General features: G+C 36.3%; 2 protein-coding genes across 5 annotated transcripts in view; one reads left to right on the forward strand and one right to left on the reverse strand.

Annotated features, from left to right (window-relative positions):
• LOC105679601 (uncharacterized) overlaps positions 1–25,521 on the reverse strand; it is a 52,580-nt gene that overhangs the window by 4,666 nt on the left and 22,393 nt on the right. For 2 of the 3 annotated variants that reach the window (XM_067349019.1, XM_067349017.1), the window contains exons 3-4: positions 5,384–5,534; positions 4,515–4,556 (exon numbers count right to left, since the gene is read on the reverse strand). In XM_067349019.1, coding sequence (XP_067205120.1) covers positions 4,515–4,556; positions 5,384–5,429 — 88 coding nt within the window. In that variant the 5' untranslated portion in view covers positions 5,430–5,534. Of the gene's footprint in view, positions 1–4,514; positions 4,557–5,383; positions 7,042–25,521 lie in introns of those variants that run through there. The other variant, XM_067349018.1, reaches the window with a different exon arrangement.
• On the forward strand, positions 7,778–17,854 carry LOC105679600 (breast cancer type 1 susceptibility protein homolog). 2 transcript variants are annotated; one of them, XM_012379721.2, is made up of 9 exons: positions 7,778–7,934; positions 8,042–8,138; positions 8,619–8,833; positions 10,246–13,024; positions 13,756–14,707; positions 15,373–15,431; positions 15,904–16,546; positions 16,817–16,931; positions 17,007–17,854. In XM_012379721.2, the coding sequence occupies exons 2-9, from the start codon at positions 8,056–8,058 to the stop codon at positions 17,186–17,188; spliced, it is 5,028 nt and encodes a 1,675-aa protein (XP_012235144.2). In that variant the 5' UTR covers positions 7,778–7,934; positions 8,042–8,055; the 3' UTR covers positions 17,189–17,854. The 2 variants fall into 2 exon arrangements, with proteins under 2 accessions (XP_012235144.2, XP_012235145.2); XM_012379722.2 differs by lacking the exon at positions 7,778–7,934 and having other exon boundaries at positions 8,129–8,267.

Raw genomic sequence — 25,521 nt, forward strand, 5'->3', positions numbered from 1 at the left:
ATTTATTTTGCGCGAAAATATCAAGGCATCGAGCTTCCGAGTTATAACTCGGAAATAGTATAATGTCAAAGCTCATAAACGATTAAAAGAGAAGAATTTTGCGCGAAATTAAACTTCGCAACAAACAACAGCAACAACTTCGCAACAACAGAGCTATATTGCTCAATTAATTATAAGTAGAATTTATTTTAATAGAATTTATATTTGCACCATAACGGAATTTTAATTTGCAACTTAGTTACAAAAATATTTAACACTGAAAATTGAAAAAAAAAATGCGATAAATAACATTCCTTGATATTTTCCTAAGGAAAAATCGATTTCAAATTGATCAGAGAATTCGTCATTAAAGGAACGCTCTGTAAACGTTCGATAAAATATTTCAAGAAGTAAAAGTATTTAAAATTCTATGTATAGAATGTATAGACTCGTGGAAATTTTCTAGAGAATCGATCTTAATTAGATAAGCAAAGAGCAGTATAATAGAGTAAACGATACGCACGCGAAGGATTTTTAAGGTAGAAGAATATGCAGAGAAACCGAAAGATGGTATAGATCGCTCCACTAAACTCGTGACAAGGATTTCATTAACATTTCATCAATTATTCCCCGATTAATTAGCAGTTACAGATAATCGTAATTAACAGAAGGCAAGGGACGATTCAATAATATAATTAGTTAAGAATGGAATGTAAAAAATATCCAGTTATAATTATTTTTCGTTCTCACTCGGAATATTTCTTATAATAATATATATATATATACAGGGTGTTTCATAATGTCCGTGCCAATGCTCGTGTGCGGTTAGAGTGCGGTAAACTGAAAAGTCCTTTTTAATTAATATTTCAATTATTATTGCGAAAATTGCAAAACGGTAAAGGATTTCTCTATTCAATTCACCGCACTCTATCCGCACACGAGCGTTGGTACGGACATTATGAAACACTCTGTATATATATATATAAGTAATATATGTGCTTCAAGATCGAGAGGATTTTAGTCCGCCATTAGGTTGAGGGATGACATTGATGTGAATGGATTGACGGGTAATTTGACGTGAGTGATGAATCGCATTTTGGGCTTCATTCATTGTCAGTGCTAACAGATGATGACGATTACATAACAACGATAAAGAGATAAACATCAATCGGAATTGTACCGTAAAATCATACGTTCAGCGCGAAGCTCAGTTCAGTCTGCCCTATTTTGAATTCGAAATTCGAGAGCGACTGTCTCGAATGTTTTTCAAAAGATGCATAGTGCAAAGCTCGGCTCGATTTCCGCTATTTGCGTTCCGAAATTGGCGTTGATAGCGACCATTCTTCAGTGATCGATCGTTATCAACATTGTTTCGAGATCCGTACTCAATCATAATTGATGGACCACACGAATTTTGAATTTCCGTGCTCGACCATGGGATCAATTAAGCCACGAGATCATGATGCGTGAATAGGCGAGGAAAGACTAATATTAAACTGGCGCATAGCAAAAATTAATTTATTCGATAATTGGTGTGGAAACGCGCTTTCCCATTTATTAAATTGTTTCAAATGTGTCTACTTTAATTAATGTTTGTGATAAACATGTATTTTAATTCAAGGCAAATCGTGTATCAAAGCGTATCGGCGCGTTATTCCCATCATTTATATTGTCCTAACTATTTTCATATTATATCTTTACTACTCTTTTGTTATAATTATCCTTCAAAATTATTACGACGATGAGATAAAATCATTTTTTTACAAGTTTCCTTCCTAATCAATCGGGTTTTCGTGAGTGAATCGCCAATGAATCGTGTTCTCATATTGAGAGGAAAAGCAGACTTAGGATAGACATTTCATCGCATTTCGAGCAACTTTGAAATATGTCACTTATTTCATTATTTAATAATTGCAAAATATTTCACATAAAATATTTGAGGAATTTTCAAGAAAACATTTACAATATTTAATATTTATGATTATTGGATTTTTTACATATTTATTATTATTTTAAACAATTAAATTTTTGATAATTCTCGAAGAGTTCTTGTGTCATTTTCGAATCGCTGACATATTCTAACAAAAATTGCAAATTCTAGAATGACACGAGAACCCTTTTAAAATCGATAGAATTATCGAAATTCGACTAGTGTCACACTCTCTACTCGTAAGTACGGTCTTTCGTACACTCCACATTGTTTACTAAACATTCTAAAGCTTTCGATGTGTAGAACTCTCGTTAGAATATTTCAACAGTTAGAAAATAAAACGAGAATTCTTTTAAAATCCACAAAGCTATGGAAATACGACGAGTGTCGCACTTCAAAACCGAATATAGGTACAATTCTTTCCAATAATATAAACTGTTTAAAAAATGTTTTAGCATTATTTATTTATGGAATTTTTGCTTAAACGTTTATATGATTACACAGCTAGACAAGAATTATTTTAAAATTTAAAATAGAATTTATATAAAATTCTTGGGGTAATCTATTTTTTTTTTTCTTTGTATTTCTATAGAATGCTTTCTCCTCGTGTTAATCACTTGTAATTGATATTTTTAACTTTTTAAAGGCAGAACTCGTATAGAACTCTAAATCTATCAAAAAAATGATTAACAAATTGTCGGGCGACAAATTGAGACGCAGCGTAAACCTGGTGTCTCAGTTTGTTCTGAGCCATTTTTTTTTTTATTCCCGACCAGAACTATTTGTTTAATCCATTAAGAACTCTTATTGTTAGAAATAAAGCCAGAACGTTAATTAATAAATTTCCACGAAATAATACGCTAGCTTCACACACATCCTTCCAGGATTAAATATTGTATAAATTGGCGCAGAAAAGACATAAATTAAAAGTAGACATATTCAAAACAATTTAATTAATGAAAAGGCGCATTTACACTTGACAATTATTGAATACATTAATGTACGTGCCAATTTTATATTAGTCTTTATTCGCCTATTCATGCATCCGTGATTTTACGGCTTAATTGATTCCATGGTCGAGCACAGAAATTCAAAATTCCGTGGTCCCATTGATGATGGTCAAGCACGGATGTCGAAACAATGTTGATAATGATCGAACTACTGAATAATGGTCGACTGTCAACACCAATTTCGAACGCAAATAGTGGAAACTGAGTTGAGCTTTGCGCTAAGCAATAAGTTTTACTATATATGCCGCAATTGTTATATAATTGTTATAATTAATTATACGGCTTTAATTGCACAGCTAATGTAATATACTTATTAACTGATAATAATATTCATCATTATCTCTGAATATTACATCCTACAGTTAAATTCTAGATGGAATAAATTTACAAAGGGATTATAATTATTCGTTTCTTTTTGATACAATTAATCCACCTTTCGTGTATTTAAATGCAACAATTTAATATGTACGTCCAAAGAAACACGTAATATTTATAATAATCAAGTTATTTAGGTTAAAAATTTCCTTGTATTAAATTCTTTTCAACTAGATTGTATACATTATTTATTTATCAAAAAACATCTAAATATATCTCAAGACCATATTTAGAATATTGAAAAGATATTAATATTTCTTTTGTTGCACTAGTATTAATTTTTAAAAACAGCAGGAAATGGTAAAACCGCAAGCGAATTTTCCTAAGGTAAAGAAAAATATTGCGGACCAATTTCGTCCGTTCAATGATCCCATTCTTTCGAATATGAGAATATCAAGGTCCGCCGGCTTCAAAACCTGTTGCATTCTTTTTGCAAACCGAGTTTAGCGGACCGTATTTTCGAACATAGAATATACGATATTCGATTTTGTCTATTATAAATAATCCGAAATTTTTAGTAAAATGTCAACGTACAAATATGAAACGTAAAACCTTTCTTGTTTATTTTATTTTACTATATATCGATTTTATATATTGTTTATTCAATACACAATATTCAATATAGCAAATAAAGTAACAATAGATAAAAATTTTTGGTTAAAATAAATGTGTAAAAATGTTACACAATTAAATTAACAGTCGTTTCTTAAATTCCCCAAAAGATGTGCAAATATACAGGAAATATAAATGTTGTGTATATACAACCGCACAATAATCACTTGATTCACCTTTCAGAAAATTTGATTCAATGTATATCGCCAAATTTATATATTAAAATTGTATTTTCGCGCTTCGTTCATTGGTGTCAGGCAATCGTCGATGATGACAAAAATAAGTATAAAATATCCAATTCGTTGATTACGCTGACAGAGTATTATTAAATCGCACTTTGTTGAATGGATAACAATTATATAACTTTTAACACTTATCATCTCACGAAACCGTATCAACGTACTCATTATTATTCCGAGCCTGCTTGACCTATTCTTCAAGAGATTTAAGCACACATTTACATTTATATTTTACGCGCCGTAGATTTAATTGCAATGTAAATTTGACCAAAACGATGAATCAACGATTATCAAGCATCGCATGCATTCGTGCCATGAGTGTCCAGAAAGAGTCCTTCGTAACATAACAAACGTAAAGAATTAATTTACCATCAGGTTTGCGAAATATGTGATTGACGCTTTCGCAGCACCCTTAATGCAGAGTTGTGTTAGCGACATAAAGAATGCAATTTCATAAAGGAGAATTTTTCTTACTATACTCTACATCGCTTCTCCGATAATACTGAGCAATCTGCATATGCAGATTAAAGTTTTGATCGGCGGGGTGCGAGACGCACCTAGTTCAACCGCGAATAGAAAATCGATAATTTTAAACGAAGTATAATTTAGGATCAAACTGTAGCAGTCTGTAGTGAGGTTGAACGAGCTATTGAATTCGCGTAGCGGGCAAGTTTGTTTTAGCGAATTGGCCTCGTAGAAATTGCCTAACGACTGCGATTTTGTTCAGTGTCCCTTGAATTTCTGATTGCGCAATCTCATAAACGATTGCGAACAAGTCAAAATTTTAATACACCATAATTGCGGAAATTAGTACGCATTATGAATTACGGTTCATTAAGCCGATTATCAAGCGCGAAATTGTAGAATAATAAACAGAAATCCGCGTTGAAATGATAAAATATATATTATTCATATAGCATAGATAAAATTCTACTCTACTAATTTATGTCCGATGTTTTACGATTTTTACTCGACTTTAATGTATAGAGTGTATACTTCTGAAGATAATCAATGAAAAAAAACGCCGAATTTAATTCTAGAGACAAAAGTATAAAAATTGGAATTCATATTTCAATCCAGATATCAGATAACTATCAAATTATCGCAAGTTGCAGTATTGTGATAATATATGTATCCTCAGTTTGTAGATGTTTGTGCAAGCAATAAGCGTAAAAATAAGAATCTGTTATTAATGGCATTTTCATATAAGAGAAGTCTAAATCGTTTTTAATACTTACCGCATAAGGAGAGCAGAAAAATACTGGCAAGCAAAAACCACTCCATACTTCATCAACAGGTCCTTCCGTTCATGCTACATAGAGACATTGTTGAACTTTACACGTGCGTCAAAATGATCAGTGGCCAGTGCTGCACATTGGAACAAAAGTCCTGCAGAAGAAAAATAAAGACTGTTAAACTTCGCTTTGTAACAGTATAAAAATAAGAAACACGATGAAAACTTATAGTTTAGTACATTTATCAATGCTAATAGAATTACTGTTACTTCCATTTTATTAAACGTTCTTTTATTTTAACTTTTATCACAAGATTTTCTTAAACGTCTAAACGTAAAAAAATGATTATTAATGTCGTATCAAGTCTACAACAAATGTGCAAAGCAAGATTGCGGACGCCTGTACAGTTAATTGCGGAGGGCCGAAAAATTTCCTATATCAGTGGACTGCAACGCGGGGAGAAGAATAATTGAAACGACCTATGCCGAGAGCAGCTCCCTTGAAACGCGGAATCCGCCGTTCTATATAATCGCGGACGAATAATGTATAAATTCGCTTTCGAGCGGAGTCGCGCGGTGCTCTCGACATTTCCGTAAACCAGCAAATGGCTTATGCATGAGCGCGTCAGTACAAATCCTGGTTTGGTTCTCGGCAAGATTATATTCATATTCGCAAGGTACGTCGGCGTCACGTACGCATTCCGTTTCCCATTGCAAAATTTTCGCGCAGCGGCCGTAGGTCTACATTAACCAAGTGAGCCGGGCAGCCCGCACACATCGCAATTTCACGGCATGTAGAACTCTTCTAATTTGAATATCCCTGAAATCATTTTGTATTATATGTACATATGCGTCAATGTAATATCAATATATGTTAATATATCAAAGTCTGTTAACTACATTAATTGAAATTAATTTTTTACTTGTAGCTGCACATTCTGATAACAATTATTGTTGTAGTTTCCGCTGAAATATTTTTAAAATCTTCGAAAATAATATTGTAAATATTTCATGGCTAATGTAACATCTATCAATTTCTAAAGCTTTCGATCAATCAGAACAGTGCAGTCTCATTAATAAATATATTAATAAATCTAAATATATTAATAAATCTAAAAAATTTGGATGGATTAACTCAATTCTCACTGATAATAATATAATAATAATAAACAATCTATTTATATATCTATACAATCTATCTATTATACAATATTTTGTTGATAATAATAAAATATTTTGCAGAAATGTGAAAAAAAGGAAATTGACATGTACAGATAGCATATACGGTTAATATTCATCGCGCAATATTCAATAACTTTATTGTCTATAATAATTAATGCAATATTTGATCTGCCATTTAATATTAATTCTACGTATGTGTGTGTGTGAAATTTGGAAAGACGATTATCAGTATTAATTAATACAATCTATGTAACAGTTACATATTGAATGACTATGAATTATATTATTAGCACATAATATACAATTACTAATTGTTGCTGGAACATATGTAAATTAAGAGCAAGAAAAATAAAAACAAAACAGCAAGAGAGAGAGAAAGAGAGAGAGAAAGAGAGAGAGAGAGAGAGAGAGATTTTATATTGACAAATGTAAAACATTGTGTGTAACATTTGCCAAATTGCATTAATATTACAAAATTCCAGTATCAAAAAACTATTGTTAGTCAAACGACAAAATGTCCGTTACTTTGCAGAGCTAAAATGAAATTTGATCCCCATATGTACTAAAGAGGTTACCTGCGAAATACTAAATCAGATATGACATCGTCGGATGAAAGACATCATCACTGTGCACTCCGTGTCGACAATTCACAAAATATCACAAATATCACTCGCGAACGCGTTTATCACCTCAAAGGAAACCGTGTCGTGCGGCCACGTCGTGGACCGTATATGTTTTATTGCATTCAAAAATCACAATAATCCTATTCGCGCGTCAAAAACCGACGCACCGCTTGCTTCAAGTAGTTAAGAAGCATACTAGCGCACTCTAATGGCATGTTGTCTAACATAAGTTGTCACATTTTTAGGTGAGTAATATGTATACTGTCATTTGTTGTTTATTTCCTGATTTATGAAGTAATTTATAAAAAAGAAATAAATTATAAAAATCTTCTATGTAATTTGGGCAAAATATATTTTATTTTAATTTAAAATTATATTCAAAGTATGAAATAAAATATCAAATAAAATATCAAAAATGTTGAAGATGCGGAGGTTATGTAGAGCGTATGGTTTATCTGTCTCAATTTAGTATTCAATTAATAATTAATGTCATTAACGTAATTACCAAAGCAAATTAATGTACAGCTCCGTGTTATTAATCTATTATTAATGCACATTGCATGCAAATAGTTTTTGCAATATTTCGCGCATTGTGTGAAAAGCCACAAGATTCCTACATTTCGATGATCTCGATCGATCGCGCGTAATCGATAACATAGCTGCCTGCGGCGTCTGGCGTCGTAACGTTCCCGCGCAATGTCAAGTTTCCTCTTGTCGATTCGAAACGGAAAGCTCGTCCAGACGTATCAGGTAACAAACAACTCGCCGGGATTTTTGTAAATTGTTCGAGGATTGTATATATCGAGGTAAAAACTATTCACGAGTTTCCACGATAACAAGTTTCTATGTGTTAACAGGAAGGAACAAAAGGATGTCAGAAAACTTTACAAGTGACATCGATCGGCTGTACGATGCGGTCAACAGCATCCACAAATCTTTGCAGTGCACAATCTGGTGAATTTGCTAGAACAAGTACAAGTATCTAATCAGAGCGCCGCTAAACTTTAATCGAATATACTCGCATGATGTATTTCGCTGTCATTAATAAGCTGTTTTTGCGCGTGATGTTTGGTGCAAATATAGGTTAGGATTCCAGTAATGCAACAAGTGTTCAGTGTTTCTTATCGCACTTATGAATTAATCCAATGAAATAATTAACAGTTCTTGCAGATTTTATATGAGACATGTTAGATTAATGAAATTTGAATTATGTTAACTACATATTTAGCTTACTTATCAATTTTTCAAATGTGTAAATGAAACAAAGAAATATAATGATACACAAAGCAACTTAAATGTAGCTTCATAATAATATACATGTATTTAATTATAAATGTATAAAGCAAAATGATAATGTTATTAATGCTTTTTGTGTTAATAGAAACTAGATTAATCCCAAAATATGATTTGTAAATTTACAATTTTATATTACAGTTTGGAATTGATGATAGAGCCTGTGAAGACAAGATGTGGCCACTCCTTCTGTAAGTTGTGCGCAGCAGAGGTCTTGCAGAAGAAATCTTCATTTTGTCCATTGTGTAAGAAAAAGCTCGACAGACGCAATATTTCCAAGGATAATCATTTACAGTTATGCATAGAAAAATTTACAGCACTTGTCTCTGCTATCGAAACAGACAGTCACATTGACAGTAAGTATAAAAAGTATTTTGACTCCAATTTCTTTTGAAAATATGATTATGAATTAATTGTTAATGATATTCAAATTGACACTTAACTCATCAGTTTATCATATGGTAAAATATGAATCATTATTCAGCGATGCACCATTTCTCAAAGCAGAACCTATTTTATTTTCTAACATATTTTTTACAAAATCGTAAATATCTTGATATTTTCTAATATTTATAATATTATAATATAATATTTATAATATAGTAAATGTAGTAAATAATTTAATTTCCATTAATAATTCATGACTTTTTATTTTCATAAAACATATTCCTACGGATCGACTACATGTTGCATATTGAGTAACACTATAAGAAAAAGTAGAATAAAAAACTGTCGTAAAGGCATCTTAAATATTCAGCGCGAAGGACGAGGATAACGTCGGAACGATACGTGATACCCAAACTCCAGAGTCTCGTAAAACATTGAGCTTTCTCTAAAACGTATAGCGTGAATCGAGGCACCCTAGAGTATCAAGAATTAAATTTTTCAGACCTCCGCCGTCCTGCGCGCCACGAAGAACATAGTGCTGACCTTACTTAATGTACTTTTACAGTGTTGCATCCAATGATACTGTACTTTTAACTTTCACAGCTAAATAAGACAATTGCAAATCAATAAATAAGGTACAGAAATTATGTTCACTATTGAAATTGTGTACCAAATTTATACAACAATGTCGTCAATATTGCAGTGCAATCTGGCAATTCTTTAGAAAAGTTATTCTTATTTTTTTGTTTCTTATGAATTGTTGATGTAAGTAATAATATAATTTATTTACCGCATTATAAGAATTAATAGGTATCAGAATATTTATGATTCAATATTATAAATATTATAAATATTATAATATTATAAATATATACCAGAAAGTGAAATGTGTTATGCTTTGAGAAATTGCGTATTGAAGGATTTATATTAGCGTTATAATGTGTAATCTTGTTATCAAGACTGCTTTATCTTTAATATAGCTTTCCACGCAGAAAAAGTAGATAAGATAATCACATACAGAAAATATTGTTTAATACATTTGTACTTTAATACTTAAGATTATTCTATTCTTCTTACATATGCGTTTTGTATTGATACAGAATGAGGCAGAATATGTGTAATCAATAATCGTCTCAATGAAAATAATCATTATCTGAAAAATATAGAGACTACAGAAATATTTTGATAATCTTAATCTACGCACTTAATCGTATTTATGCATATTTATTTATATATAAAAGAGCGATTGCAAATTGATTCACTTTCTGATAATTATATATCAAAACATAACATTTTTCAATAATATTAGCAAATGAAATATTAGCAAATGGAAAACCGTTCCAATATCCGCTGTAAAGCTTAGATAACATTTGTATTGCAGTATTATCGTATTCAAAACGACCGCATGATACGAAGGAAAGCTGCTCCGATACATGCGTTAACAAAAACTCCAGAAGATTATCATCGAAAACGCAATCCACTCATCAAAGTTCAGAAAGACAAATAGAAAAATCGTTCAGCAGTCGAGAAACGACGATTAACCGTGGTGATCAGCAATTCAATTCGAGCTTGTTAAACAAAAAATCTATATCGAACGCATTCAGCAAAGTAGGTTTTACCGACGATGTAAATGACATGCCAGAAATCAAAGTTCGTACGTGGCTTCATACCTTACCCGATGAACTGCTGCCTTTAAACAAAGATGACAAAGTATCGATGACAGGCAAAACTACGTCGATCAATCAATCCGAAGATGATAGCAAATCAGACGCGACTAGCAAGACATTAAAGACATTTAAGATGAGGAAGAATCGTAAAACAAGTAAAAAACAAAGTTCGGTATATATTGACGAAGACGACGAAAATGCGTCCCAAACGAGAAAAGGTTTGTCTCAACCAAAGAAAGGCACGAGAGCGAGGCAATCCGGCAAAGTAAAGACAATCGATTCGAGCGATATCGATTCGAACAAATTAAAGTACGTCGGAATTCACGCTAGAGTAAATTCACGCGAGAGGGAAAGTCGGAAGAAAGACGCGACAAAGCCAGGCGTCGAGGAGACTAACAATCGGGAAAACTCGACATTGACAACAGCGACGATCGAGGAACGTGATCGTTCGAGCTTGAGCGCGGCAAACACGAGCTCTGCGAATTGGTCCGGCGTGCTGGAATTCGGAAAGGAGATACGCGCGAAAAAGAAGAAAATAAAGAAACTAAACGTGAGCACCGAGAAGAGTAAAAAGCTGCCTCAGTTAGTGGAAAATATCAAGCTGAGCAATCAATACGATTTAAGTAAAATAATGCTGAGCGGTAAAACGAGTCGAGATCAGGCAAACGTATCTAATCTACTAAAAGAGTCAATTGGTCGGGAACAGGATGCGGCTGATAAGAGTCCGAACTTATCAAGCATAAAAACTCACTTGAAAGCATCGACTGAAACAGATGCTCGTAATGAAGACGTATCGTTTACCAAAGGCAAAGACATCAACTCGACGATTAACTTGCCGATAGAAACGTCGTGTATCACGCTGGAAGAAGGCGAAAGGATACACATAAGGCATTTGAACAACGATCAGGTAAACCAAATTATCGGTATCGAGGATTTTCAACATGCCGAAAATCAATATCGCGAAGAGAATGTAGAATTTGACGTTCATCCTGCTTCATTACTGTCGCCGCGGAAAAGACTGACGCCGGCGAAACTCAACAAATCCACAGGATGCAAAAAAATAACGCCCACCGCCGCGCAAGCTTCTATCAGAAATTCTAAAAATTCAGCAGACTTAACGATCGAAGATCGAATTGCCGGGCTTGAAGAGAACAGCAGTGTGAAAAGGACGCCGGAAGAGGTTCCTTTTCAATCTCCGTTATCAGGTAGATTATCGTTGAGAAGAAAACCAGATGTTAGCAATAACACAAATTCGCCGCTATTCAGCCAACTCTCACTGGCCGACAGAGTGCTGCTTGACAGATATGAAAGTGATGCGAGTGACTGCAGGAACGTCGATTCGCGGGACAAAACGCAGTCTACTCGAATGGCAGCTGTGAGACGTCATTTGAACTTGGACGCTGGCGATATTGTCGCCGGATCTGCGGCGCCAAGAAGCACTAGGAATCAAGGACACAGATTCTCTGTAAAGTTCATACAACTGGGTACATTGTTCAGACGAAGCAATGTAAGATACTTTTACTTGTACGCGACGAAAAGTGAACGAGCGCTGAGAGTCAAATTTGACGTCGGCACAGTATGCAACATGCAGCAATCGATCAGCAGGCAGGAAATGGAATCCGATGTCGCGCGTGAAGCGTTGCGCGACTTCGTAGCGTCTGCCAATCCGTCGAAGGACTCGCAAAGTTTCAGCAATATCACTGTAATAGAGAATCTGCATTTCGCGGATAGCGTGAACGCGAATGCGGCTGCTGTCCCGGAAGATGCAAAGTTTTTCTCGGCAGCGACAACTCGCAAAGTTTCAGGGACTTCGACGTCGAGGACGGATATCGATCGTGATTTAAGTCGAAAAAGGATCACGGCGGTCGAGCGCTCTTCAATGAAGGCGAGTGAACGATCGACCGAATCGGCCGGCGACGCTGAGAAGCGCTCGCAGAAATCTCTTCATACGCTTCGCGCGCGTAGCGATAACAGTACGATTCGGAAGACTTCGCGCCCTTATGCAAGCTCGACGAATTCCGTTAAGCTGCTATCGCCGGACAAAGATTCGCAGTTGAAATTTCTGGCAATAGACTCTCCGACGAGCAAGAGCGAAGACTCCAAAGCCAGTTCGATACGGCAGCAAGTCGCTATCAAAGAAAGTAACTTCGCAGCGTCCACTAGAGTCGCAGCGGCACAAAAGTCTTACTGCGAAAGCTCCAGTAAAAAGAGGAAAAGAACGAGATACGCTGGTGACGAAGGGCTATTCGACGACAGCGACGATTCCGACGTCTTGTTCGACGTTCCTACAAAGCTTAAATGTAGCAGATCATTCCATGGCGAAAAATCGGATTTGGATGCGAATAAAAAGCGCCGTTTGAATTTTTCGGACGATCAAATTTCCAAAGTGATCTCGAATTCTGAGGAACAGCACGCGCCCAAGAAAATAGTGCCGATTCTCGACTCGGACACAGAATCCAAGTTATCAGCAAATGTCGCAGAAAATCGGAAGAGGTAAATGAAATTATTACGATATTATATAAATATTAATTCTATGCGATCGGAATTCATTTTGAATAACAAATTGGTATTAAACATATTTTGTTCTTATTTTTATATTTTTAGAGTAAAATAAATGTTGCAATATTTTCTTGTTCTCAAAAACGTATAAAGAAATTTATGTTGTAGAAAATTTTATAAAGATTAGAAAAATATAATTTGTGCTAATTGTAATCATGTGCACTGCTTCAATTGTTTGGAAAACTATGCGGAGGATTATCGCAAAACATTATCTGAACACAAGATCGCAAGAATTAAACGTTATCATTTACATTCTAATTTTCCACTCACGATATTTTTTATTTTTGTAGAAAACTTCTTTCATCTCTGTTGGCTTTTTAACTAGTAATTATTTTGTTTTTTTATTTAGTTTTTTTTATAATTGTCAGTACGTGTGTTATCATTACTGTTAATTATAATTTTTATATGTTTCATCTATCTAATCAGTGACAATCTTTTCAAAATTAAATGTATTTTTTTCTATTTTTATCTTTTTTTATACACTAAGCTGTTCGGAATAATTACTATTGCACTCTACTGTCATTGTTATTTTTTAAGAGAAAAAATAGCACACAAAACAGAACAGAATTCACGCAAGAGAGCGCATTTAATCTTGAAAAAATATTGTTGTTATTGAGGATACGAATATATTCTTTTTTATATAATAACCTTTGTTTTTTTTGCAGCCACAAATTCGCAACATCGGAAATCAAAGAGTCGGAAGTATTTGAAAGCAACAGCATCTTCCATTCGGACAATTTGGACTTTATGCTGCAAGAACTAATGGAATCGAACGGTAGTAAAACGCAGAAGATCGCGAATCCTTCTAACGATGACATTATAAATCGAGTGCTGCAGATCGATCAACCGCGCAGTGATCCTGACGCGCGCCGGTCGCTGAGTTCCGCCGCGCTGAACGACAGAACGAGTCAGAGCAAAAAGAACAGCGGAGATTACTTGCTGCAGGACAATTTCGACGAGACCATCGCCAACATCGACCTGCCGCAAAGCGAGGATATGATGTCGAGCAGCGAGCAGCCGGCTCGCAATCATAGCCGCACGCTGGTGGAACAGAATACGCCGAACTGTCCCACGATGACGGATGAACCGCGCGACGCCACGCAGGAAACTCCGATGATATCATCGACGAACGACATTTTCGAGCATTCTTCCAGAAACACTAAAAAGTTGTCCGCGAGAAACGCTTCGGAAAATTTCGACAAGGAAAACGCGATATCCCACGTCCACAAAAAACGCGAGTCAATGGACGATCGAGGGAACAAAAAAGGCACAACGACAAAACACTTTGTTGACACAATTGATAAGGATTTTCATCGAGAGATTACGAAGCACAACGCATCACACGAGAAGGAGAAGTCATTCAGTCGCGCCGAGAGTCTCCAGACAGATAAAAAACATAATGTTTCGACAAATTCATTGAGTCAGCTGGACGAAAACGACACGCTCATGAACGTCACGCAGGATCAGGCTCATCTGCAAATCTTTGAGCAGGACCTATTCAGCAGCCCGTCTACACGAAAAACCACGCCGAAAGTGGCTTCCGAGAACGATCGAGAGGTGCAGCGCACTCCGAAAAGAAGAAAGCTAAATGACAGAGACGAGAATGCAGCGGCAGAAGTAAGTTTATTATTTACACAATTGTTATACGACATTCTTCATCTATTTTTAATCGGTATATTGCATGTTTTTCATCATGCTTTTTTAATGCCTTTGCTATCTCAAAATGATATCTGTCTGCCTCGCGTTGCAACAAATTCTTTAGAAAAAAAAAAACAGTGCAACTAATTGAATTTACATTTGTGAGTACAATTTTTGCATGATTTATTCTTCATTGCGCATGCAATAATAGAGATACGTTGTACGCGCATTTTCTAGAAATTGAAGGAAGTTTTATCTCGCCGAAATAATTCGTGTAATTAATTTTTCCGCGTGCTCGCAAAATTTAATCTGTGGCATTAAATATACTAATACCAACATTTTAGATTCCACTAAATTTTTGCGCTATAAACGTTTTACGGCTCTTTTTACAAAGCCAGCCAGTTGCTTTACACATGTGCACGCGTCAGTCTATGCGGAATTACAGGGGGATGCATTGCACGGCAGCGGAGAATTATGAAATAGCCTATATATTATCTCGTCAAGCCTGCGCTATAACACTTGCAATCTCATTTCATTTAGTTAGCTCACTGTTATTTGTAATCGTCATGCATTTCGGTCTTGCAACACGAGAGCTTGTCACATAATGTAGCGTACGAAGAATCACACGGTACTTTTAAACGCAGGGACGCCACGCCGAAGAAGACGACATTGTCGAGAACACTCCTGAGAGAACGAGGAAGAGGTAAGTACTCGTGTTTTAAACCCTCTTCCGCCTCACAGTACACTCTGCGAGTGCGCTTAAACGCTTTTGCTACTTTAATACGCTTGTACATATTGTAAATATGTAAGCACTTGTGCTACATGATTTACAATGAAATGGCTAGAACTGTCCTTCTTCATTTGGCCTCGAACGTAGCGCTGCAAAATATTTAAAACGTTGCGAAAAACATAAGCGGTTGAAAAAATAATGAAATAAATGTTATTTAATATTCAGAATTATATGTACACACACGTACAGTTGTTGTGATTTAAACGATAGCCAGTATTTGATGCATCTGTTTTGCATCGATTCGCAAATACGCATTGAAGTACAGTTAATAAAATAAAATTCATATTCGCAATTGCCGAGAGAAGGACAATTCTGACTGTTTTTTTTTAATTATTTAATCATTGTAGTGCAGAATGATGTGTCAAATAACATTGCAATATTGCAGTAGCGAAAGCAACATAAAAACAGTTGAATCGAGGAAAAGTACATCACATCTATCAGCGATTACGATTACGAGCGGTAGCTCTGTATACAACATGATGCCGCTGTGTGAAAGCACGCCAAAAGTAGCGCGTCCCGCCGCAATCGGGCAGAGCAAACAGGAAACTATTCTGAGCGGTAGTATTTTGCTGCCGAAGCAGACGGACGGTAAGACGTCGGAGAACGTCCGTCAGCTGTCTGACAGACAACAGCTATGCTTTGTATGCACCAGCTTGTCGAAAGTTCAAGTATCGCTCGTGACGGAACTCGCGGCGAAGCACGGCGCGAATTACGTGAACCAGTTCGATCGCAACGTAACGCACGTCATCGTGAACACGACCGGCGAGCGGAACGTAGCCAGAAGCACGCTCAAGTATCTCCAAGGCATAGCTCACCGGAAGTGGATAGTCAGCTATAGGTGGGTCGAGGATTGTCTCGAGCGAGAGAAACTGCTGGACGAAGGTCCCTACGAAGCGACTACGTTCAACGACGGCGTCATCGGCGTTAAGGGCCCACGGAATTCCAGACTGCGCGAGAAGGATCTGTTTGAAGGGTTCACGTTTTTGTGCGTCAAACCGTATAACAACGTCTCGCACAGCCAATATCAAGTTAGTTTTATCATAATTGTCACAAAATGAAAGATGTATCTTTACTTCCGACTTTCTTATCTAGAACTTATCCAGATCGTCATTCTCTCTTCTCGCAAATTCTATTAATATGCGTCGTAAAGAACGGCATTTTTTTCGGCAGTGATTAAAACGAATGCTTTGTGCGCGTCACTGAAGGATTTTTATTTACGCTTTCTTCGCGTTCAGCCGGCACCATTTAAAATTGGACCCGGGCCAAACCCATCGTGTAACAATACTCTCGGTTTTTAGGACTTGTTACTCGCCACTGGAGCCACGGTGGTCGATTCTCTCGAAGATCTCGCTAAGAAAGGAGGCATGAAAGGCGTGGTAATCCAGGACAATACTCATGATATTAAAACGATCGGTAGGCTATTACCGCGATACAAGGATACTAGTTTTTCTCGAGTCCACGCCAGCATATTAGGCAACTCTTTTTCAGAACGTTGGTATCACACCGCCAAAGCGGCGCCCATTATCGTCGAATGGATAGTGGAATGTATCGGGCAATACAAATTGCTGAAGCTCGCATCACAGTATTTGTCGGTGGAGGACTTTCAGGCCATCGGCTATCCGCGAGAGCTCGTGGAAGAATACGAAGAATACAGTGACGATGAGAATTAATATAAAAGAGGTATATTTTTTGAATAATCATTATTGACTTGCATCATTATATATTTTCGACAATCTAATGTTCATCACTATGATAGTATTATTATGTTTAAGTTACGTTAGCACTTACGAAACCTACTCTCTAAATTTTTTGAAATTTTTACTATAATCATGGAGTCACTGACCAATTCACTCCATGTGGAGTTAGCGCTCCAAACTTCACTCCAACTTAAAGCGAAATCGCCTTCTCGTTGGTAGTGTCAGAACCGGGAGAGGTTAATGTATTTTGTATGTAGTTCGGGACAGTGAAAGTAATTAATTTCTATCGAAAACATTAACCAAATCCCAGACAATACGCATGTCCAAAATTTTTAATATGTCTTATGTCGGGACATAAGACGTTTTAAAGACATCGTGTCAAAAAGATGTAAAAAATGACGTCTTTAAAATGACGTCCCGATTTCATTTTTTCGAAAAGTGAAATTTCACTCCATTTCGACTGGCAGTATTTTCATTGTTACTTGGAGTGACTTTTCACTCCAAAAGAGATTCCACTCCAAGAAATTTAGAGAGTACATAACTGCGTGAATTAAACTTCAATCATTTGCCATATCTATCGTTATAATATTAACTGTTACATGCGGATTATATTGTTTCCTTTTTTATATACAGTATATATATGTTCAGATGTTATTATCATATAATTTATAATTTATATGATTTTGCAATAAAAGTTTGTTTCGACCAAAATCTCCTCCCTCTTTAATTCGATTCTCGTACTTTGTTCGAAATGATGTCTTTATTTTATTTGTTGTAGCGAGTTTGTTATTGCGAAGACCCTTCCGTCTACCAGATCCACCTTACATAGCTTTCCAATTTAGCCTCAAGTTACCCAAGGCTGCTGTAAGTACCGCAAGACGCGTCTCGAGATATTTTGCGGGCGTTAATGAAAGAGAGAGAGAGAGAGAGAAAAAGAGTCCGAGACTCGTTCGGTCTTGTGACGAAGGGAAGGAAAAATATTTTTCGCCGCGCGGCAGACCGTTGTCATCGTCGCTGTCGTCTCCGCCGAGATCGTAAAATCCGTGGCGGTGACTGTAGGGGAACGTTAAAGGGTGCTCTCTCGTATATCCGCCCCAACACGCGTACACATATTGATTTGCCCGGGACCACCTGTAGCCAACTCTCATCCGCTCGCGCACCGCACAGCGGTTATGAATCCCGTCCGATTGTACGCAGGCAATGAAAAACGAACGCGATACATTCTATACACACACGCGATACCCCCGACATTAATATTGGGGGCGATATGCGCGTATCGAGTAGCGGGTCAAAATTAACACGACCTCGCGAGCTCCGCCACACTTTAAATCGCGATATTTTTCAAACGTTTATTAATCATTGCACAAGGTATTCTACAACTTGCGCGTGTAATTTTAATGGCGCGTCTTCAATTTTCTTAGAGTAATTTAAAGTTTTTCCTCAGTGAAAGCGTCGAGGCAGATCATCATTTATCACAACTTTCCAATTTTTACCATCATATATCTCTGTAATTAAGTTTCAAATGAAAATTCTATTATAGTCTACTCGAAATTAACTCAACAATATTATCGTGTCATCTCACAACTATTTTTTCTTCATTACTTAATTTGTAAAAGCCTTCCTTTTCAGTCACTTGTAGCTAAAAAACCACAGGTGCTTCAATATTTTCGTTAAGAAAAAATCAATCAATTGTAAATTTGTCATCGAAATTAAGATTGCGAGTAGCAGAGTATCTTGTCTATTAGTTACTTGTTTAAAATATAATTTTGCCACTGTAATTTCACAAATGAAAACAGATATTGTATTCAACGATGACGTTAATAATGGATTTTAACAATAATAGATAACTTTATAAATTATGCAAGTGCAACCGCCATTAATAATGGCATTCGCGCGCCGCTTCGCGGCGAGCGGCGGTGAATTTTGATTGAAGTAAGTTACTTGGGATTTGCCTGTTTACAATATATAGAGATTCGATTATGCCTTTTCTCCGCTATACCGTAGCCGTACATAACTCGGCACTGTTGAAGTTCGCCATTGTGCGCGGTCTTCTATGCCCGTGTTTGCGAATCGCTCTCAATTGTGCGGCGCACTGGAGAGCCCCATTGTGTGTTCTCGCGCGACGCTACTCACTAGCGCGCGTACGCGTGTGCATCGCGTTCATTCGCGTCGTCGGCAGAAGGTAAAACGCCAGTACATTATCGCCTTCGAACGAGGCTTCCTTTATTAAATTGAAATCATGACGCGACGAGAGAATGGCACGAGGTAAGCGATTAAGAAGATAAGTGATTCTATGCCGCGTCCCCATTGCATGCACGTCAACTTTCCATCGATCTTAAAACTTCTTGATCTTAAAGATATCGATATGAATTACTTGTCGAAAAAACAGTGCTTAATTAGTGCAATTTCAGCTGTTGCAAATACGCGGTAAACAACAAATAAATTATACACCCTGATCTATACTTATACTGTAGTCGAACGGCAACCTAACCTAGTAATCAAACGCGTGTTGTGATTACTAGGGGTCATCAATAATTATGCTAGCCTTCGTGAGCTATAATAACGCTCATCAGACATGCCCATTCCATCGCGCATTACTGGGTCTTTGTTATAATGTATCTCGTATAATAGTAATGTTTGTACGCGCACGGCATTTCATGGCGATGCGCTGTGGCAAGTGTAGGCAATAACCGCGCGCTTATGCATCTCCCGCTTAATCATCTCCGGAACGTAACAAATTTTGGCGTCATCCCCGGGATTGCCGAAGCGTCCCACTTGCGACACGACACGTTAATTGCGTCGCAATCATCTGGTTACTTTTAATCCGATAATTTGCATCCGATAAAACCCGCGCGCGCGTTCGAATATTTCATTTACCCCCTCAAATGGAATTCAAATATCATAAAGTTTCCATTTGAAACCTTAATCGAGAAGATATTTTCGTAACGTAAAATGTTTTTGTTTTAGTTTCTAAAAATATTTATATCTTGTAAATATATTATAAAAAGAAAGACGTTAAATTCAAGATATCCCAAAATAACGGTACATATTTTTAAATACGTCTCATTTAATTGTATAAGAGTAGAAATATTGGATTTACCACAAATAAAATAATTGCCATAGTTTTGGAATTAATATTACTGCAGCGTGTTTGAAATGCTTTTCATCAGCTGCAGGAATATCTAATCCAGGAATGTTTAGAGGAATTCGAAATTAAGAAGCATCACTATAAATTGTAACATAATTATTACTTTTTGTAATAGTTTTTATAATTTTTATTTTAAATTATATTTCAGATGCCTAAATCAATTAAGCATCGCGGCTACATTGTGTCATTTATTTCGAAAATTTCTATTATATATTGAAGCAAACTTATTAAATTGAAAAAAATGGTAATGGCGAAATTTGACATAATGATTAAAATGAGCTAATACACATCCGTATTGGCGAATAATAGGAAGCGTTCCACTGACCCGTGTTTTACGCGCTTCAAGGCAATACCATTGGCTCCTTAATCGCCAAACTGTCTGTATAAATTACAATTTGTGAAAAGTATGGCAATAACTTGCCATTACTCCAATGAATTACCGTGCAGATTGCCGTTTTCCCGAAGCATCTCGCTTTCCAGTCAAGAGATTACAGTCGTAAAACGAATCCCTTCTCTTGTTCTTCTTTTTATTGCGTAACGAGAAGCATAAAAACACTTGCAAAACAAAATATACAGAACACTCTGCAATATTTCACCAAGCAATGTGTCATAGAATCGAAAAATAGAAACAGTAACGGTGTTTTTATTGCCCGGATTTTTTTTCTCGTTATTTTTCCACTTGTAAGTTCGCTATACATCCATATTTTGAATTTTGATCTCTGATTCATTCGATACACACTGTTCGCGAGTCCAGTTTTCGGCGAATCGAGTCAGCGTTTGTAAATTTGTTGCAGCTTTATAAACTGAAGTTAATTGAATTTGAGATATTTGTGGAATTGTATAGATACATCGCATATCATTGGTTTTTGTCTTAATTACGCGGTTTGCAGAATACAGCGTAATTATGAAAATTCAAAGGAATCATTGCAAATATACCCCACAGTTAAATTACAGAAATTACGCTTTGACTTGTTTAAAATGTATTTTATTGTGTTTTGTCGATAACTTCTTTCGTAAAAATATGTTATAATAAACAATGTTATAATAAACAAATTGATACAACATTAATTAAATTTGCATGCCGTCAGAATTATGCTCCGAATTAATTCTGTAGAACGAGCACACTAGATTTATGTAAAGTATTATAATCGATGAAAGCAACCATCCATCTATTTTCTTTTTAATATTATCCATTATATATGTGGATATCGATATAATAACGGATAATTAAGGGATCAATATCTGTGCATTAGAAAATATCCAATAAAGTGGCACGATAAGTAACTTAATGAGGCCAGAACAAACTGACGGCTGTTCGCGTCACGCGAACGATCGATACATTGAAACGATATCATAAGTTGCATCAACATCAAGCTAATGAACTTTCTGCTTGACCTGGCAAACCAGGCCTATCATCGTTCAATCGTTGGCGGATCAATTTTAAAGCAAATATCGACAGCTGCTTTATCTTGAATTTTCACTTTCAGTATTGCACTCATAATACAGTTTTGTTGCCACGTATATTACTCTTCGCAATACCCTCGCACAAAGAACGCAATAAAGCGGTGAAAAAATGCCGGCCATGATAAATAACGCATAGCTCGGTCCACCAAGATTGCCATCTCGCGCGAGCAATTTCACGGAACATCGTGCATGTCCTGCGGACACCAACGACGGATCGCTACTCGAACACGATGCGACGCGAGACGATGCTCTTTATGAGCAATTCCGCGGAAAACTGCCGGTTTTTATCTTCGGCCGGTCCTCCGGCTTTGCAATTGACAGGATCGAGAAGAACGGGGGCGTCAGCCGGCCGTTCGTTCTTCCGCCGTCACGCCGTTTTCTTTAATTGGCAATAACGAAACTGCAAAAAAAAGTCGAGCGCCGCAATATAGATGGCAAAAAACAAACGCCGCAAAAGCGAGGAGAAGATTATAAAAATTCTGAAAGACAGATCCATATTTTCCTCGCTTCAGTTTTTTTGCCGTGTCCGGCGCTTGTTTCGGCAGGAAATTGCATGTCGAGAGCAATTGTCGTTCTGGCAAATGTCACAAAAAGAGCTGAACTGCACCGGGCTAGTAATAATATCTTAATGCAGGGATCATTTTGCGGGAGAGCCACGTTTTTAGTTGGAAAAGCGCATGCTATCCACTTAAGTCGCCGCGCACAAAAATTGCGAGTAAGCAAAATAAAGTAAAAGCAAATGTCCCTATTTTTTTCCCTTTTTAATGTGAATTTTCACATTTTGCGCAATTTTTTGGAAAATTATAAATTTAATTAATTTTTATTCGTTGTAATTAAAAAAATATCTTTATTCTCTTTACTACGCTAACGATAAGAATTATACGATAAGAACATTTATACGTACATTGAAAGCTGAATATTATTTATAAATTAGTTGTTTTGAAAAATACCTTCAATCGAAGCTATCAATATTTTATCTCACAATTGTAAGCGGTGCAATTGAATAAACTGTTTCTGAACTGGCATTAATGAATGCATATAGAATGTTTCATGTTTTGTGATCGATTCTAAAGGAAAATATTTTGCATTGAAACAACAGTCTTTTATATTTTTCAAATAATGCAATTCCTACGCTGCGACGGAAGCAACAAAATTCGAGAAACTTGCAAACATTGCGATTCTCATTCCACATTCACGGGAATTCTTCATGCTTACACGCATGACAAATTTTGCTATCGGTCCTTGGAAAATGTACGTTTCAAAATTTTAACATGTGACTCCCAGCCATGGCATCGTTTCCACTTTTGCGTCACCGTCATAAACGAGAGTCTCTTGAATGTTCAACATTTCTTGCAAAAAATTTATTGACGTCAGACTTGAATAGCTCAGAATCTTGACTTTTGGAAAAGAAATCTAAACGAAGCGATTATATTGGGAAGTTGAATATGTCGAATTTCGCGATTATCATTGTGCGATCAGAAATAGGATTCACGAAGATAAGTGTGTTAATGATTCTATAATTCCAGAATTTGCGATTAGCACGAAGACCGGAGTAAATTTCAAATAGGGTCGCCGTGAAGAAAATTTCCAGATAACGATAATGGCGAACGCGGCGTTTTGAGGGCGCGTTTGATTCTCAATGAGGTCACGTTCTGCGATGAGCGACAAAAGGCGGGGGCCGCAAACAACGGGAGATGGAACGTACGTGTGCCTCGAATGCATTCTGCGGGAAAGAAAGATCGGAAAGCGTCCCCGGCGCTCTCAGCCCTCTGTCCGCTCGCTGCCAATTAACAATGGTAAGTGCCGAGAGACGGAGACCTTTCGACTTTACTAATTTGCTCTGGATTTAACTGCACAGCACACTTCAGTCGCAAAGGCATTCTCCGACAAGCCGCCCAACGCCCGTGAAAACCTCTCTCCGTGTCTCTACGTATTCGCAAATTGGTTCGCGCAACTGGACGAGAAATTCGTGCCCGCGGTAGATCGAAGTGAGAGCTAAAATGTTAACCAGATGGAAATCCAGGACGATTGGTTCAACGTATCGGCGTGCTTAAAATAGGCGAGCCAGCGGTAAGTCTAAAAATACTTTATCTCGCATCAGTATCGGCTAATACTCGTCATTAAGCTGATATAGCTGTGAAGTATTAAATAATTATATCTTTTAGTTATTAAAATATATGTTATAAATTCATGAAAGTCATTAGCGGATAACGAATTTATCTGAACATCCAATTAAGAGAAGTCCGATATTTTTTGTATTTATCTTTCTAAATTTTTTTACTATTTTCAGGCAATTGAAACAAAATATTTTAAATTAAAGATTGATATATCGCAATGTAAAACATTCAAAAATTCGATAACTATTCTGAACATCCAATATTTTACATATTTGTCTTTCGTCAAATTTATTTTCACTACAATGATAATGCGCTGAACAATTAACGAACATTTTTGGGTTTTTTATATTGCGAGAGAAATATTGATTTCCAGTTTGAAATACCTTATTTTAATTACCTGCCAATTATTAAGAGAATTTTGGAAGGAAAAGCGCAAAAAATATCGAAAACTCAGATAAATTTTATTAAAGTAAAGCTTACATCATTATCTCTGCGCTTCAATATTAACTTTTTAATATCTATATATTAATATGGATAGTAAATATTAAAAGAGCCTTTATCTAATTATTTTTTAATTTTCTTACGACTTGATTTTATTCCTCAAAAAGACGCGTGTCACGATATCAAAGTACGATTCTTACATTAACGTCATCTAATCCGATAAAGCAATCGTCAAATAATAAGAGCTATCGCAGAAACTGTCACGTTTCGGATATCGACGTTTGGCTAAGCCATCATCCTATTCTCTTGCGGTCAACTGTCCGGCATCCTCCACCGACAGGCATCATAGCGTTGATGTAACTCGGTGACGAAATTCGACGCTCGTCGCTTAAAGCGTCAAGCTGCAACGTGACTGTGGCAGCACGCGAGACGTGGGGTTCAGAATTTACGTGAGCTGAATTCGAAAACGAATTCAATATCTCTTGTTCGACTTAAATCGAATAAACTTGGGGGATCGCGAAATGCGCCAAAATGCAAACTGAAACTGAGAGATTTAAGATTTTGTACACAGCTTGAAGAAAATCTATACGATATTGAAGAAGATATTCACATATTTTCACGGCCCCGTAAAACGTGTACTTGCACCTCCGCGACGACGCTTTCGCGTAGTAGCTGCACATAGTTTTTTTTTATAATTCCATTTTCGCGCACTTCTGAATTTGCATTATTTAAATTATTCAAACCTTTAAAAAAATTTTTTTGAGGCTTTTCTCATTTTTAAAGTACTTTCCATTAAATTTTTAAGTAAAAATAAAACATTTTTACACGCAAATTTAGGATGAATTTGTTTATCGCACGATCTTTTCAATATTTTTTTCTCGTACTCGTGGAAAAAAAATGATAGTCGTTCAAGTCTTGAATATTAAATTCAAGGGTCACAATCTAATCACGGGTCACAAAATAAAAGCAAAATTCTCGAAGAGACATTTTCAAAAAGGGATTCCCCAAATGCCAATCAAATTCTCTGAAAAATTCATCTGAGATTTTCTCCAGGTAGAAAAAAAATGTCCAGGAAATTCGAGATAGTATTCCAGGTTTGATTTGCATCTGCAACGTGTTATCAACTTTATTTTAGC

This window comes from Linepithema humile, chromosome 2 (genome assembly GCF_040581485.1).
Source record: "Linepithema humile isolate Giens D197 chromosome 2, Lhum_UNIL_v1.0, whole genome shotgun sequence".
Lineage (NCBI taxonomy): Eukaryota > Metazoa > Arthropoda > Insecta > Hymenoptera > Formicidae > Linepithema > Linepithema humile.